This window comes from Alexandromys fortis, unplaced genomic scaffold (genome assembly GCF_014885135.2).
Source record: "Alexandromys fortis isolate MF-2015 unplaced genomic scaffold, M_Fortis_MF-2015_v1.1 scaffold_47, whole genome shotgun sequence".
NCBI classification, from domain to species: domain Eukaryota; kingdom Metazoa; phylum Chordata; class Mammalia; order Rodentia; family Cricetidae; genus Alexandromys; species Alexandromys fortis.
The window spans coordinates 2924478-2941056 of record NW_026067957.1 but is presented as its reverse complement, the minus strand read 5'-3'; the positions used below and the strand labels follow the sequence as shown (position 1 = coordinate 2941056).

At 39.9% G+C, this 16579-nt stretch overlaps 1 protein-coding gene across 11 annotated transcripts in view; it reads left to right on the top strand.

The window, feature by feature from the left end:
- Nrxn3 (neurexin 3) overlaps window positions 1-16579 on the top strand; it is a 1514195-nt gene that overhangs the window by 1331187 nt on the left and 166429 nt on the right. For all 11 annotated transcript variants that reach the window (XM_050152455.1, XM_050152454.1, XM_050152457.1 and 8 more), the window contains one exon: window positions 9086-9257. In XM_050152455.1, the coding sequence (XP_050008412.1) occupies window positions 9086-9257 (172 nt within the window). The remainder of the gene's footprint in view (window positions 1-9085; window positions 9258-16579) is intronic.

Sequence of the window (16579 nt, the reverse complement as noted above, 5' to 3'; positions counted from 1 at the left end):
CTTCCATTACCAGGCTATTGCCAGCTACTCTCATCTTTGGCCAGAAACCTCCGATTTATTTCTCTGCATCCACAGCTGACCGCCTTCAAACAGTGTTAGGTTGAATTGCTTTCAGTGTCTAGACCACCCTCAGTGGGATCCGAGACAGATTAGTTTCATGCTTAATTGGTGGATTCTTTATATATCTTGTCTCCCCTTATTAGAATTGTACTCTATCTGCCAGATAATAGTTATGAAGGGGATTTGTAATGCACTGGTTATCAACATGCTTGATCACAGTGAGACTGAAATTCCCCCACCACATGCCAAGTTCCACGAAGGGGGTTTATGCCTTATGACAGGCATCAGTTGATAAGGAAAGCCTACGATTTATTGGCAACCTGTCCCTTAAGGCCCAGGTTAAGCTTCCTGTGTTGGAGGGAATCCCATCTCTGTACACTGCAAGCACCTGGGTTTATTTTCCAGGGGAAATGGAAGAGACCGGAAATGTGGAAGGTCTGTAACAGAGCCTTTGTTGCTCTAGCCAGTAGCTTCTTACTTCTGAGTGTCACATTCCCAGCATGTTCTACAGTTGTCTCAATGTAAAGTAAATAAGGAAAAGGAATGAAGTGGGTCAGTCCAGAACAACGGGGCCAGTCTGGAGTATTTGCAATATGTAAATGAGTGGGTAGGGTACATCTTCCCCATTTGACCTTCCACGCTCGTTTGAGTTTGTTGGATACTTAAACATAAGCTACTGGCCAAAGTAAGAATACAGGTCAGGAAGCTATCTCTGTAAAGGATTGAAGAGTGAATTAAAAAAAAAAAAAAAAAAAAAAAAACACCTGTCAGCTCTACTGGTACAAAGGCATCCAGGAACAATACAGCAAAAAGTGGACGTTGATGAGTATAGCCACATCCCAACAGAACTTTATTTATAAAACAACAACAAAAAAGCAATTAGATTCACAGCTGAGTCTGTGATCCTTGGTCCAGGTTTATGTGTTTCCTCTAAATTCGTATATTTCACCCTCAAACAAATCATTTAAAAATTGCTACAACCTACACTCTATATCCTTTGGCTTATCATACTGAATCTCTATTTTGAATGTATCTACCAGGATTTTTATTTCCTCAGTCAGAAAGTTCTCTAGAGTATTTAGTGGGGATTTCTCTGTGGAAGTGGCTGAGAGTGTCTTACCTACTAGAGAAAGTATGCTTGGATTGTGTTTATATTCACTAAGATCCGTTCACCCTGAGACCATAACAACTATCACTTTTAAGTGATATAATAAATACATAAGACATAAATAGTAAATCCCTTTGGAGAGTCACTAAAGGTTTCTCTACTGCCACAGAGCAAGGCTCAAGGGTTACTGTTTGCTGAGTTCCTTATATAAGAAACCTTATATTCATCCTCACTTGGCCCAGAATACCTATTTCCAAGGAAGATGCATGCATCTTTGTAGAAAATGACTGAAAGTACCCACTTAGAAGTAAAGGGTCAAGAGTTGGCAGGACTTGGGAGACAGTTGATATTATTATGCCAGTTAAAAAGTACTGAGAAATTTTTCTACGCAGTCACAGCAGTGAGTTAGTGGGTAAGAGGGTTAGAAAGATCAGGGAGGAGAATCAGCACAAATCATGTAGAGACTGCGCAGAATTGAGACACAAACATAAGGAAGCAGTTTCCAAACTTAAACAAACACCTGTAATGCTGCATTAGCTTTCTCAGACATCACCAAGTCCCAATCCAAAGTTTCTGATTCAGAAGGTCTTCATTAGGTCCATCACTTAAAATTCTAATGTTTCCATAGGTGGTGCTGATTTTTGGTTATGAGACTGCACTTTGTTCACATGTAGATATTACACAAGGTACTCTAGGAGAATTCTAGATGATTTGAAATGTGCATTTTAATTTTGATACTTGCAATTCTGTTACTCTGAGAACAGAGTTTGATGTTTCTATTGAGGTCATTGGTGGTCTTTGATAATCTATCAGAGATTTGGGGCAGAGGTGCCATAAAGCATTGTTAGGAGATGTTAGTCTGTGTTGGGTCTCTTGGAGCACTGTCTTTTCACCTGTCCACCTACTTAGTGCCAGGAGATTGCCACAGATCTTGGCAAAACACTGGTTCTCCTCCAGAAATGAACATCTTCTTTCATCTTATATTTAAACTTCACTGAATGAGTCAGTGACTGAGACACAGACATTCTGGCTTATTTGAAGGACCCAGTGACTCAGGGTGCCATTTGTTACTGGTGACGAGCAAAGCTGTGGTTGTGGTTTGCATTTTTTTATTTGGACCGGTTGCTGTGTCCTCTTGTGATTCTTTTCTCTTCAGGTCAGAGTTCCTTCTGTCCTAAACTGTCATCCTCTTTAAAATTTGCTTAATGTTGGAGATGGAGCTGTCTTGAGCTATTTATCAGTCTTATCTCCCTTGGCCCTCTGTTAGCATTTCAGATTGTACATCTAATCCACTTTAATTGATTGACCTCCTGTAAGCAGACATCAGCGGAACACTAGGGAAAGTACCTCTCTAGTCAGGAGGAGAGGTCGTTGTAACTTTGTGGGATGGGTGCAGAGGTCACTGCAACTTACACACAGACCTAGGAAAACAGAATTAGTTTCTCTACCATTTAGCATGGATTTTCTGAGGACAGCTGGTAAAGATTCTGGGGTTAATTTCCAATGAGATATAGTCATTCCAAGTAGAGCAGTATCCACAGTGAATGGCTCGTGCATGCCTACAGTTCACGTGTTACCGCTAAGACTGGTTTTCACCCAGTTATCCTCAAAGACGCCATCATTCGTTACCTCCTGTGCCCCACCATTAACATCATCATTCTATCATTCTTTGTGGATCCTGTTTTAGATTTCCCATGTTTTGTTCATCACAGTCAGACTGCATCTGATGTTACAGTGTTTATGTAATACACTTCTCACTTTTATAAAGGTAGCTTGAAAATCAGAGAGTTGAGAGATTTGCTCAACAGTACATGGTTGAAATAAGGTGGAGTCTCAATGGTCTCTTTTTTTGAAAAAAAAAATCTAATTCACAACTTGTTTTTGAACCCAGAATACATATTTTCTTCTTCCCTGACCTTCTGTTATGGCCGCATTCCAGCTTCTCAGGTGAATGGGTAGAGGGCATTGTCAGCAGATGGCAATGGAAGTCCACATTATCATGGCTGGAATCTTGTGAGTTGAATGGCTCCGGGCTGCTCCTCTTAGTGAGATTTCTTGAAGATGTCCTGTTTCTTCCATTCAATCGTTTAATAGTGTGTAACTCCACACAGAGAAAATACATCTTTAGTCCTTATCAACTATGAATTGTCTTATGCCTTGGAAAAAGGTGGTCATCTCATTTAAAAATTAAGGTAATGATCTTCCTAGAAAGACTAATGACAGGCCCCAAAATGTTCAAACTGTGTTCTACTGATTGCAGAATATTTTATTTCTAAGAAAGTTAAGAAATACTCCCTTAACTGAAATTATCTATGAACAAGATAAGTTCATAAATATAATCTTATGTGTTTGCACATTGCATTTATAGAGCAAAATGAAAATATATGTTTTGCTTTAATTTTATGAAATCTGAGCATATTTATAATGATCTATTTTTGCTAATACTATAAAAATTCTGTTTAGACTCCAGTGGCAAAGATGCTCTTTTTTAAAATTCACAACCACACAGTTCAATTCATCACTCATCTAATAATCATGTCCTGAGCTCTGCTAAAAATTTTATATTCAAAGAACCTTAATTACTAGGTTCCTTGAATACAAAAGTTAGATGACATGGCTGGTACTGAAGTGGACACGACGTGTATGCTTATACAGAGAGAATAACTTTTGATATAAATATGGTCACACAATTACAGAGTGGCATTGTAGTCAACAGAGATAATGTGTAGAAATGTGGTTCTGTGACATTGTGTCACTTAGTGAAAATCAATTCTGTATCAGACAGTGTAAGCCCACCGTGTGATGCTTGTGCATTGCCTATATGACCCAGATTCATCCCCCTCAGAGCACACTGCTGTCATGAAGAGGCCTGACTAACACTGGACTGTAACATGTAATACACGGGATAGGAATGTGCCTCAGTGGAGAACCCCTAAGTTCAAGTCAGACCTACTTAGAGTCTGGCCTTAAACACTCTTGTCACATATATTCAATAATAGGAAATTATGAGAAATTATGAGACAATCCTATTTAAAAATATATACTGAGTATGCAGGATGTGACTGTCATGACGCAGTGGTAGATTAGAACACTCTGTACTCAAAGCACACAAGCAATGTTCCTCAGCCGTGTCCATTGTAACTTAATTTGCTACCACCCTCACTCAGCGACCCAAAATGACAAAGCAACCACGACTAAGAATTTTCTGGGGACTGTGATTCACAGCACTGGGAGGGCACTGGCAAGTCTCATACCAGAAATTATATATATGACTGAACAATGACAATTATTGACCCTGAACTCCTGGGCCTGTCCATCACAAAGGAATGCAAAAGGTTGCTCTTACTATGAGCCTCTAATTAGGAAAACTAGAAGAATAGAGTGAATAGTACCATTAACTATTTTTTTTTAGTAGAAAGTGGACTGGAATATTGCTAAGGTCTTGTTGTGCATAGGCACAGAAGCATCATTTACACGTGGCTTTATCGTGTTATTGTCTATTACTGAACAGACAATTTTGTGAGAAGTCGAACTGTGGCACCATGGAAAGCTGTTTCCAGTGAACATCTCCTGGGCATACGTTTGGGAAGCGCTGTTTTGTTTCTGTCAGCTGCAATGTTCTGAAGTAGGGGATGGTGCATGTCGCCTTCCTTAGAGGCATTGTGGAAGAAATGAAGAGATGGCCATCAGGGAGCTCCTCCTTCATTCCTGAAAATTGTCTTTTGTCCCTGTATATTTCTGCTCCTAAGTCCTCACCCTAGAGCTTATAGCATCCCTGGGGTTATGTAGGCCATATTAATCATAATGTGGCTGATTGAGGAGGATCAGGTAGCTGAATCTAGGCTCCTTTGAAGGACCAGGTGGGCTCATAAATAGTCATTATTGATAAGGAATGACTTACTCACTGTGGAAAGCAGATGTTTCTGTACCATTCAGGTTTCCTCCTGAATGCACTTGAAAATGATTGGTAATGTCTTCTGATTTACCACTTGTCTTTGTTTTTAATATCAAGAAAGAACACAGATTGGAGCGATTGCCTTGGTACCAGCTTTGGTGGTAAAGGGTATGGAGTTATTAAAATTTATAGCCACGTTGTTTCTGCAACTACATTTTCTTGTGTTCAAAAGGCTTATAAAAGGTGCCAAAAATGTGGCAAGAAAGCAACTCCAAAATTGTGACAGGAAATCAACCCTGAAAAAAAGTTCTGTTTGCAAAAATTTATATTTATTTTCACAATAGATCTTGATGGCAATGCCTGCCAAACCAAGCAGGCCTTAGCTCACACTACTACTTCCAATTACACTAATGAGAAGAGAAAGGAGTGACATATTGCAACCTGGAAGTATGCATAGCCGTGTGGCAGCTGCTTCACACGTAATCCACACAGCAGGCTTCGGGGGCAGCAATTTGCCCCTCCCTCTCATCACATGCCCTTTTATAAGTAAACTGCAAAGGTCATGCAGTTTTATTATTATTAATAAATTAGAGGTGGTATTTTACTGTACTGTGCTAAAAACCCATGCACGATCATCCTACTGAACTAATTAAATTCACTAATAATGACAGGTCATTTTTTATGGGAAAATGACTACACAGTCCCCCCCCATTTTCATCTATCTCATATTTTTATATATTTTTAACTTAGAAAATACTATTATGTAGGGATGATAGAATGGCTCAGTTTGTAGAGCAGTTGCCTTAATCACTAGTACTCACATTAAGAAAATAACAACAGGCATGATGACATGTATCTGTACCACAGTGCATAGGAGTAAGATCTCTGGAGCACACTGTCCAGCCAGTCTAACCTAATGGGTAAGCTTCAGGCCACTGAGAGGCTCTGTGTCAGAGAGAATAGCTGAGGCTGTCTTCCAGCTTCTATACTGTGCATATACACACATATGCACACATACATATTAGTAAAAGAGAAAGCCAACTACTGCAGTGTTCATCACATAACCCATATTATTTCATTATAATAGTCCTTTGAAGAATGGGAAAGTGGTAAAATAATAGGTTCAGAATAGTTAAGTAAGTTGCCACAAGGTCAGGGTGGGGTGGTATAGGAGATGACTTGAAGCTAATGTGTTTTTCCTTCACGTCTTCCCTCCTGTAGACACGTGAACCACGGGAATTTATTTTCATGGCAGCTGCTATGATCAATTCAAGCCTGGGCAACTATATGGGTATTTGCCACAAGGCTTCCGTGACGTCTAATCAACTGCAACGAAGCAGTTAGCCATGGATTACAATGCCACTGTGGTCCCATGACAAATGACAAGGAAATGATGATAATGAAGTCTTATTACTGCGAATAAAGCGACCGCATCCAAGGTCTAGCACAGTCACATTTCCCACTGCGAGAAGCAAAGAGAAACAGTCTGGGGATAGGGTCTACACTGCATTTGGCAATGTGCTGACAGGATTAGGATCCTTTGAATGGCCCGACTCTAATGGCAAATGTGTGGCACTTAAGATAAGGACCAAATATTTATTCTGGCAGAGATTAAATCTTTTCTTGTCCTGAATCTATTATAGATCTTGCAGAAAATCTGCCCAAGAATATATCTTGCCCATCAACGAACTCCGTGAGCCAGAACTGTCCTTTGCCCCCACTGTCATTGAAAGCTGCCGAGCGCTGAGGTCTCCATTCCCTTTAGAACGATAACACTGTTCTCGAGCCATGATTAATTAGTGACTCACAGCTGAGATGAATCACGAGCAGGCTTTTCCACGCATACGGGATTGGTGTAGTAGTTTCTCAAAGGAAGAACCGCAACTCAATAAACAGCCCATGCATGGAGGGTGGGCAGAGGAGCAATGGCTTCTCAAGTTGTGGCTTTTTAACTCCTCCAGTTCTGTCATCCTGTAAATATGTGCTGATTCAGGCTTTTATACTCTTGCTTGTTTCCCCATGAGGGCATGAACACCCACCTACCCATTCTTTCCCACATCCTTAAAGAAATGAATAATGAACGCCACCTCTCCAAGACAGAACAAATGCGTTATGTTCTTGCCAGATTCCCTGAGGATCAGAGAAAAAAAGTTGAACTCTATCATAATATGATTCATTATGACCATGAACACTGTAATAAAGACACTATCATAGTGACCATTATTACATCAATAATTCCCAGGGCTAGGTACGTTCTTTAAATAGAGAGTTGAAACAAACCAAAGCAAATCCAAGATCACACTGATACCAATAAACAGAAATGAGTCTGTTTAGTCGTCATGTGGGAAGGCACTGGAACACTTTTCACAAGGTTTACAAAATTAGAAATACAGGCAATTGTTTATGTCATGCAACAAACTCTGTGGGCACAAAAAAAAAAAAAAAGCAATAATGTCTACCCTGGGTCTGCTCTTCTGAGTTCTGACAACATGATTCATCAGTCCATCTATATTATTCCCTTCTAAAATCAAGACCCTCGGGTGCTGGTTATTTACTTAATCAGGTGTGAGATGTATCTCCATAGGAAAGGACAAAAAAATGGTAAGTTGAAGAAAGCATACCTCATTGGAAACTAAATTAATTGCACCAAAATATATGGAAACCAGTATCCATTCTGCAAGAAATCTTAATTTATAGGTATACTAAGTGCTTAAGAATACATTTGTGTATTGAGTGAATGAATTAAAGAGTGAATGAAGGAATATTAAATCTGAGCATCTATAAAAATTTCCTAGAACTTAAGTAGTGTGAATTCTGTTCTTTAACTGTACTATTTTTCATTTCTCCTTCCTTCCACTCCTCAAACAAAAGAATAGTGAATAAGAAGCTGATGAAGAAATCCTGTGACTCAGATTTGTAAATATCAAAATGACAACTAAATTTTATTACTACCAAGTGCCCAGCCTAGTGCCAATAAGCCAGGCAACTAGAGAGACGGAGAAAAAATATTTGCCCTTCTCTCTTACTCTGTCCATGCTGATACTCTCCCGAGCTGACTTGTTCTTCCAGGAGGTTGAAAGAAGTTGATTGTATCTGACCAGGAAGGCCACTTTCATTTTGTTTCATTGTGAATACCAATTCCAACTCTTAGTCATAACCAATTATTAGGCTGTAAGAGAAAGAGTTATAATAGCATTTTGACGTATAGTTCAGCATTTCCGGGCATTTTTTCTGGAGGTGGATGATCTCATCTCCACCCCCATCATTTCCATCATCTTCCTATCCATTGCCACAATGTCTGTCTTCTAGAATCCATTGCAATTTCTCTGCCTCCAAAGTCAGTTTGAACTACCAATGGTACATTCTACTGTGTAGCAAAAGCTCCAGAATATATTTTATCTCTAGATTAACTGAACAATAGGGCTAGAAATCTGGGAAGATTGATAGTCACCAGTTCTGAAAACTCCTGCACAATTTCATTGCCCATTGTGCAAAATACCTTTTGAGTGTGACTTAGAGCCCCAGAAAGCATCAAGGACCTGGTCTATGATATCAATTTCTTAGACACTGGATTCTAAGATTTTGGTACACCTCCCCTTTACCTTGAATATTCCAAAATGGGAAGGCAGGCTCATAGGTTCTCTTTAATCCTGAATCTTAATTGTGAAATAATTCTACTAACTTCTTTTAAAAGACAGACCCAATCCCTCTCTCAGAAATGATGTTCACTGTAGAGGGCTTCACTGTCGAGATTTTTGTCACACTAACATCGATATTCACCGACGGCCATTGATGCTGTAACTTGTACTGTTCAGGCAGTGAGAACAATTTGGGTGGCTTTATATTATTTTTTTTTATGTTCAGGATGAAAGCCCATGGAGAAATATAGGATACTATTATTAGCTTCATACTGACAGCTCCCTCCGGGCACCTACAAGTTTATTGCTAGTTGGAGGATCAACTTTAAAGGGAGTAACCCTGCAGTCAGTGACAATCATGCCCTTTGTATTTCTTTATTACAGGAACAAGGGAAAATTGGAGTTGTCTTCAATATCGGCACCGTGGACATCTCCATCAAAGAAGAGAGGACCCCTGTCAATGACGGCAAATACCACGTGGTGCGCTTTACCAGAAATGGCGGCAATGCCACACTTCAGGTGGACAACTGGCCAGTGAATGAACATTATCCTACAGGTAACATCTTCTCTTTTGGCCTTCCCAAATCACCTCTGATACCTATGACAGCCATGACATCTTTTCTCATGACTGATGCCAGTTTATAGGCAAAGAATATGTCAATGCCTTTTGACTGAGAAAGAAAGTTATTTTTTTTAACATTAGGGCAGTGTAAGTGGCTTCTGGAGACTTACTGACTATGCACTGAATATTTTGATTTGTAAATGATTTGATAAAGCAATGCTGCCTCACTGGTTCATATTGAAGGTAAATATTATAAGGTTTCTAGTGGAAGAAAGGGACATCACCCTTGTTCTGGGGGATTGTTGATAATCATAAGATAATGGATGAGATATCCAGTCGATGTGGTGCTATATTGTTAGGTGTGATTGCAGGGACAGATGGCAAGAGGTGGCAGAGAGAATAGAGCAGCAAGTTTATTAAACTTGAATTCATGAGCATTAACTCAGGGGAGCAGTGAGAAGAATCAAGAGTAGAGTTTTTTATTTATTTGAATTTGCCAAGTGATTTTCTCTTGCTCACACTAAGCCTGTGTTGCTCTTTAGAGTCTGGTCCTAGCAGTGATTTTCCTAGGAAGCACGCTGGCATGGGAGAAAGAGGGGCTAATCATGCATTTGAATTTCACAGCCCTGGAGTGTGCAGCAGCAAAATCCCAGAACCAGATGGCAAACCAAGGGCAGGGAGAGAGAAGGTTGCTTCTTTAGAGAAACTCATTCAAATAGTCCCTTAGCTTCCTCTCTCATCTTTCCAGTCTCCTACCAAGAGTCCTGAGCCCTGCCATGAAAGTCCTAAAAAGAGAAGGGAGAATACCCAGCGAGGGGCTTTTACTCCATAATTGCATTGCGACCTAATGGACAGATGACAGAAAATAGCGTAGGAGATGGCACTTTCCACTAATGTGAACGGGATGCATGTCTAACTCACTGTATGATGCTCCGATTTCCCCCATTTTTGTCTGTTTTCTCTCGCTTCTTCAACACCAAGATGAGCACACTGATGATGAAGCTTAAATTACATTTTCAGGATTCTGGGCATTTTAGTTAATAATTATCAGGCCTGAAAGAAATATTCACCATAAACTTGTATACTTGTGGCCCAAGATAATTTTCTCAGTAGCTTAAAGGCAACGATTGAGGTTTCATGCCTTAAATCAGTGTTACATTTTAAAAGCTGATCAATAGAGTGTGCTGCTTGGATCTTCTTTAATATCCAGATTCTTCTCATTCCTGGTTTAAGAGTTATGGAAGCAATTGTCCCAAGGCACCGAAGCAATAAACACACTAATTAATCAATTACCCTATCTACTCACATATCTGTCATCCTGGATTTTCCCCAACAGCCAGCTCAGCCAGTGATGGAGTTCTGGTAGGATTTTTTAGATTGTCATAAAAATTAACCTCCTGAAATTATCTTTGATCATCTGATAGAGCCAGAGGTGCTAGGAGTTGCTGCAACTTTTTGTCAACAGCCACATTCCCTGGACATGCATAGACTTTATTTTCAAGTGTTTCTTCCTTAAACCCTGGGATATGTGATGGTCAAAAGAGGAGGGAAGAGGAAGTGAAATACCAGAGACCTTAAAAGCTGTTCATTTATTTGCTCATAGAAAAAAAGAAAATCCATCTTCCTTTCTCTATGCATATTACCATTGACACTAAAATTGCTGCTGTGAGGTTTGTTGTGTCTCTGGGAAGAACTTCAAAGATTCCTCAGTTGATGCTAACTCCTTGCTCAGAGTCAATGGAGAATTTTCACATGTGTGGCCAGCAATGAGAAAGCATAGGGGTGGTCATTTTAAAGTCACAGATACCTAAGAACACCGGTGACCCTTGGTGCACACCTCTCCCTTTTTGTCGTTAGTTCTAAATTATGGGTTGCCTCCCACAGGCTTTCAGAGCAGGATAAACCTGTCTTTAATGGCAGAACTTGCCCTGACGACTGTTAGCATCACTGGTAACTCTCATGCAGCTGTAATAAATGCTATTATTGTTGTTAGGGTAGAGCCTTGCAGTTAGCAGTATGTGCCTTAGAGACACCTGATGAGTTGAGAACTTTTTCTTTTTTATTAGTTGTATGTCTCAGGCAACTGGATTAAGACCTTGAAATGCCCAAGTATTGAAATATTTGATGCCTTTCCCCACATATAATTCAAGATAAAATAACAGTGAACCATGAAATAAGGGAAAGAATTTCTAACAGTTCTGATTTTTCTCCTCTGATGATGAATTTAGTGTTGGGAATGCATCAGATTCCTTCTTCAGAACTGCTCATTTATTTCCCCTTGTATTTATTTTGCTGGTTATCTAGTTCCAGACTTTCCACGAAGCACTGAGACTCACCACCCCTCTGGTTTGCAATCCTGATGATATAGATGTAGTGATACGTTCAGAGTCATTGGCAGGTTCAGTGAGAAGAACACATGTGAAATCTCAACAAAAGGCTAGATGATAATGTAAGTAGACAATAAATGATAGCTAAATTACTAGACATGCTCACTTTACACATGATTCATTTTGACTATTTGCTAGCCTATGAGTTGGGTAAACTAGATATTTCTATTCTCCAGTTCAAATCAAAATAATACACTCAGGCAGGTTCTGTTGCCAGCCTATGATTACATAGTAACTGAAGAACAAAATGAAGACAAGGTTACCCTCTTCCCAATTAGATCCCATATTTTTTTTTAATCTTGACCCCATAGTGATGATGAGATGATTTTAACAGTGCATAACCATAAATGTGAATTGCCCTAGATCAATTTCTTTCTTTACAGCCATATTATATTTCAAAAGTCTTATAAGACTTCCTAACAGTCTCATGGATCTTAATTTCCCTCTTATGAGATTGAAAGAATGCATTTAACTAAACTTAAGGAACCATTACCACAATATTAAAAAGTTTAGTTTATTTTAAACTTGGAACCACAATAGTCTCTGTGTCTGAGAAAGCAGCAAAGTCACCAATCTATCTAATCTTGACATAATTTCTCCAAAAAAATTAAAATAAATTGACATGTCCTCTTTTTCCCCAAATCATTATGTTATATTGACAATGGCAAATGACCAGCAGCTATTAAGAAAGTTCCAGAGCATCTCACCATTAAGATCAGTTTTAGTAGCCACACAAAGGTAGTTGTCAAGAAAAGTGGGGGAGAAAATTTACATTTAAGGAAGAAAACAAATATTAACACAGTGAGCCCACGTTGTCTTCCCCATGACAGCAGAGTGCTCTCATGTACGTTAAGGGGGCCGTTCTTTAATGTAGAGTAACTTCTCCCAATTTGTCACTGCAGTTGCTTGATTCCGAGGGCACACTCTTGCGAGTCACTCCTGCTCAACACATCCAAAGGGGTCAACTGAAAAACAGGATGAATGGGTCATCTCTTGAATCATTCCACAGTCATTTATAGGCGTTTTCTTGGCCTTACGGAAACATCCTACTGTGAAATATTGAGAGCCCAGCTGGGGCCAGAACATGCAGCCTCGGTTCTTTGTGAATCAGTGAGTAACCAAGATGGAAATAGTTCTATAGCAATTGGGATCTTCTATCACTTGATTCTGGGGGATTGAACTCAAAAGTGACTTCTTCCTTTGAACCTGAAAATAGAAAGGCTAAGGAAGAGGAGAGGGAAATAAAAAGGGAATCAGCTCGGAGCTATCATCTAGGCACTGACAAATACGCCTTATAAAGCCTCTGATTGCTCTCTCTACACAATGCCTTGGTAAGGACAAGGGAGGGAAGGTGAAAGGTGAGTAGAACGTGGGGAATTAATGTTAACCCTGGCTCTGGGCCCCCGGTGAGGCTCAGCTGAATAGGATTGTTCACGATTCACTTGTCACTGTGAGTGGGTGGCCATTGTACCACCGGGACTGCCAGGATCCTGGTCATGGTACCCTACGAACTTTTCAGGTGAAAGCCAGCCCTTTAAGAAATGAAGAATGATAAGGAGTTCCAAATGCATAGGACCCCTACCTTCCCACCCACGAGCTTATTAAGGAGAGCTAGCCCTCATAGATTTTTCCCTTTGATATTGTATATCAAGTCAATTGAGGTACTCGTGACTGAAATTCTTATCATCATTCTCCTAGTCAGTTTTCTTTGAATCTCCTGAAATACCTGAGACAATTAACTAACACAGAGAAAAGCAATGCACTAACACAGAGAAAAAAAGTGTGCTTAAGCTTATGCATCAGGAGGTTGGTATTCAACATCTGAAGCAGTTAACTTTACCAACTTGTAAGAGAGGAAAATTTGCTTTGGTTCACAAGTCTGGGATTTTTCAGTCCAAGATTGAGCAGACTCATTTGTTTCTGAGTCTCTTCTGGTGAACGTACACATAGTGGAAGAAATTTCACCTCACTTTTCCGAAAACAGAGACGATACACATTGGTCTAAGACCCTCCCAAAAGAACACACTGATGATAAGTAAGTGCACAGCTGCTTCTAATAATGCCATCCAGGAAACCAAGTCTTTAGCATGGAGACCTTTGGGAAGGCATTCATCAAAAGCATGAAAAACTCTGAGAGGCTAAACGACCTGCCCAGTGTCTCAATAGCGCGAGGACAGACTCAAGATTCCTACCTGATCCTCATACAGCACCACCTCAGACATCTTGCCCATTGTGCTATTTCTGAGTTCTTATTTTATTGATAATTTCACTATCTTGGTGATGTATAAATAAAACATTCCCTGAAACAGAAATCCATGCCTGGAGCAGGTTCAGTAGTAATGTTTCTGAACCTTGGTACTATTCACATTCTGGGCTAAGTGATTCTGCCATGCATTATGGCTGGTGCAGTGGTACGCTCTCGGGAGCATCGTAAGATGTTGAATAGCATCTGTGATTTCTGCCCGCTGTGAGCAAGGAGCAGGTTTCCACCCTGTCTTCACTTCAGAGTAAAACCATCAATGACAAAAAAAAAATCATTAAATTAATAATAGTGCCTTAAAATTTATTTCCATTACTTGCCATTCTGTTGTAGTTTAGAGGACATGATGGGAGACAAGAGATTTTGCACATACATACCTCATGCCAAGACATGGAAGAGTTAAAAACGAAGACTATACATAAACTGTCGATAAGATACCGAAATTTCCTAGGCCTTAGGTTTTCGTTAATTCCTAGCCAGGGGGTTTTCTTTCCTTGGCTTTTCTTGCAAACATGCCGGGCCTTGCGAGATTGGAAGCCTGCACTAATACAAGCCTCATCTCACTGCTCACTCATCCGTTCAGTGTTTGTGTTCCTTTCAGTTCAACAGGAGGCAAGCAGAGATAGGAAAGTCCTACAAAAGGAATAAAAAAGCACAAACACAATCAAGAGGGAAAGCTGTGTTTGAACTTGGATTCAAGACTGCGGAGATAAAGGCAGCTAGAGGAAAGCTCATTTAACTAATGTGTTTGAACATTCTTTGCTACGTTTAAAAAATGCTCTCATAAGTAAATTCCTCAAACAGGCAGGAAACATATCAATAAATCAATCAGACCAATACTTTCTAAATATTTGCACTGCAGAATATTCTCAAGTTTGTAAGTCTGAATTAAGATTCACAAGATTTGAGTTTCTTTTGTCAAATAACTTTAACATCCTTTACTTAGTCTTGGATGGCAACTGGATCACACCACCTGTGTGTATATTTAAATGGTAAACTACTGTCTACTTAGTTTCACATTAAAGTCGCGTGGAAATGACATTGAAATGCCAGTATTCAGACACCAGTCTCATGTCTAAATGTGGTAGCTGATGATGATCTTTGTATCCATTAAAATGCCAACTTTTAGGGTCTATACCTAGATAGTTGAAATTTACATTGTAACGAGATTCACATTCAAAAATTGTGACACACTGGGCTAGGCATTGAGAATTATCGATGCAGATATGTTTAATAATCACTGATATTAGGAACCTCAAACCATTTTCTTTCATCTTTCAGACTTAACAATACTATTAGTATTGTCTGACATGACAGCCATATAGCACATGTCACCACGCAGTATATGTGACGGAGCTGGTATTAGTGAGGTTCTGAGGTTTTTATTTTGTTGTGAATTATGCCCTGGCACTAATACTTCAAATACATGTTTTTCATTTGATTTTTATAGTTCATTAGCTCCCATCAAACAATATAGGACACAATACATTATGTATTATTTCCTTTTGCCTATTTTCTACTGTCAAAGTCTCCATTGTGTCACCAATAGAATATTAGCCATCTACTTCCGTGTACCTTCTGACACTACCTAATATGATGCAGCCACAGGGACAAGAGCTCAATGTGACTCAGAGAGTTGTGGAAAGGCAAGAGAGGATAGTGACTAAACGTAGACTTCTGGCATCTTTCTACGTGCTTTGACAAAGACCCACTTCCTCTTCACTCACCTCTTACCACCCTGAGTAAGTTTCCATCCCTATCCCTAAGATGCTTCTTTGTGCCCCAGGTCCATGGTTGTTCATTTTCTCCCATTAAAAATAAATGATAGCTCAGACTGACATTCAATTTGGGAAATTTCAAAAGGAGTGCTGCCAGAGATGTGTTTCTTAAGCAGAAGTGACAGTATACCCTTTATTACGCTATATTTGTATTCTCTGACAACATGATTATGGAGCAAATCCATCAGCAACCCTGACCATAAAAACAAAAACAAAACGAAACCATGTTATTTTATCTGTAAACTCAAGATTGTGGACTGAGATTGCTGGTCTACCCCCAATGTTCTTTAGCCCCAGTTAAACACTCAAGGAAGATAACTGTACTTGCAGCTGTCACCTCAGTATTGTTTCTCCCTTGTTGGACACAGCTGAGTATAATGTCTTTAATATTTATTTTCATCCCTGCTGCAGTCTTGCCTCTCTCCTCTCTTCCCAGGCCCTCACCCTGCACCTCACCTCTGCCCCTATCCCAATCCACTCTTCCTCCATTTCTCTTCACTATAAGGCTGGCTTCCCATGTATAAAACAAACCATGGCATATCAAGTCACAGTAACATTTAGCATCTCCCCTCCCCCCTCATATTAAGGCTGGGCAAGGCAACCTAGTATAAGGAATAGGGTCTCAAAAACCAGCCAAAGGATCAAAGACAGCTGCTGCTCCCACTGTTAGGAGTCCCACAAGAAGACCAGGCACCATAACTGTGACTTACTTGCAGAGGTTCTAGATCAGTCCCATGCAGGCTTCCTTGTTGTCAGTTCATTCTCCTAGTGCCCCTATGACCCCAGGTTAGTTGATTTACTCCCACAATTTCTGTGTAACACTCACTTCAGCATATCTCAAGGGCAGGACCGACAGTCTGTAGGTCTAAGGTTACGTGGCTGCTTTGGTCT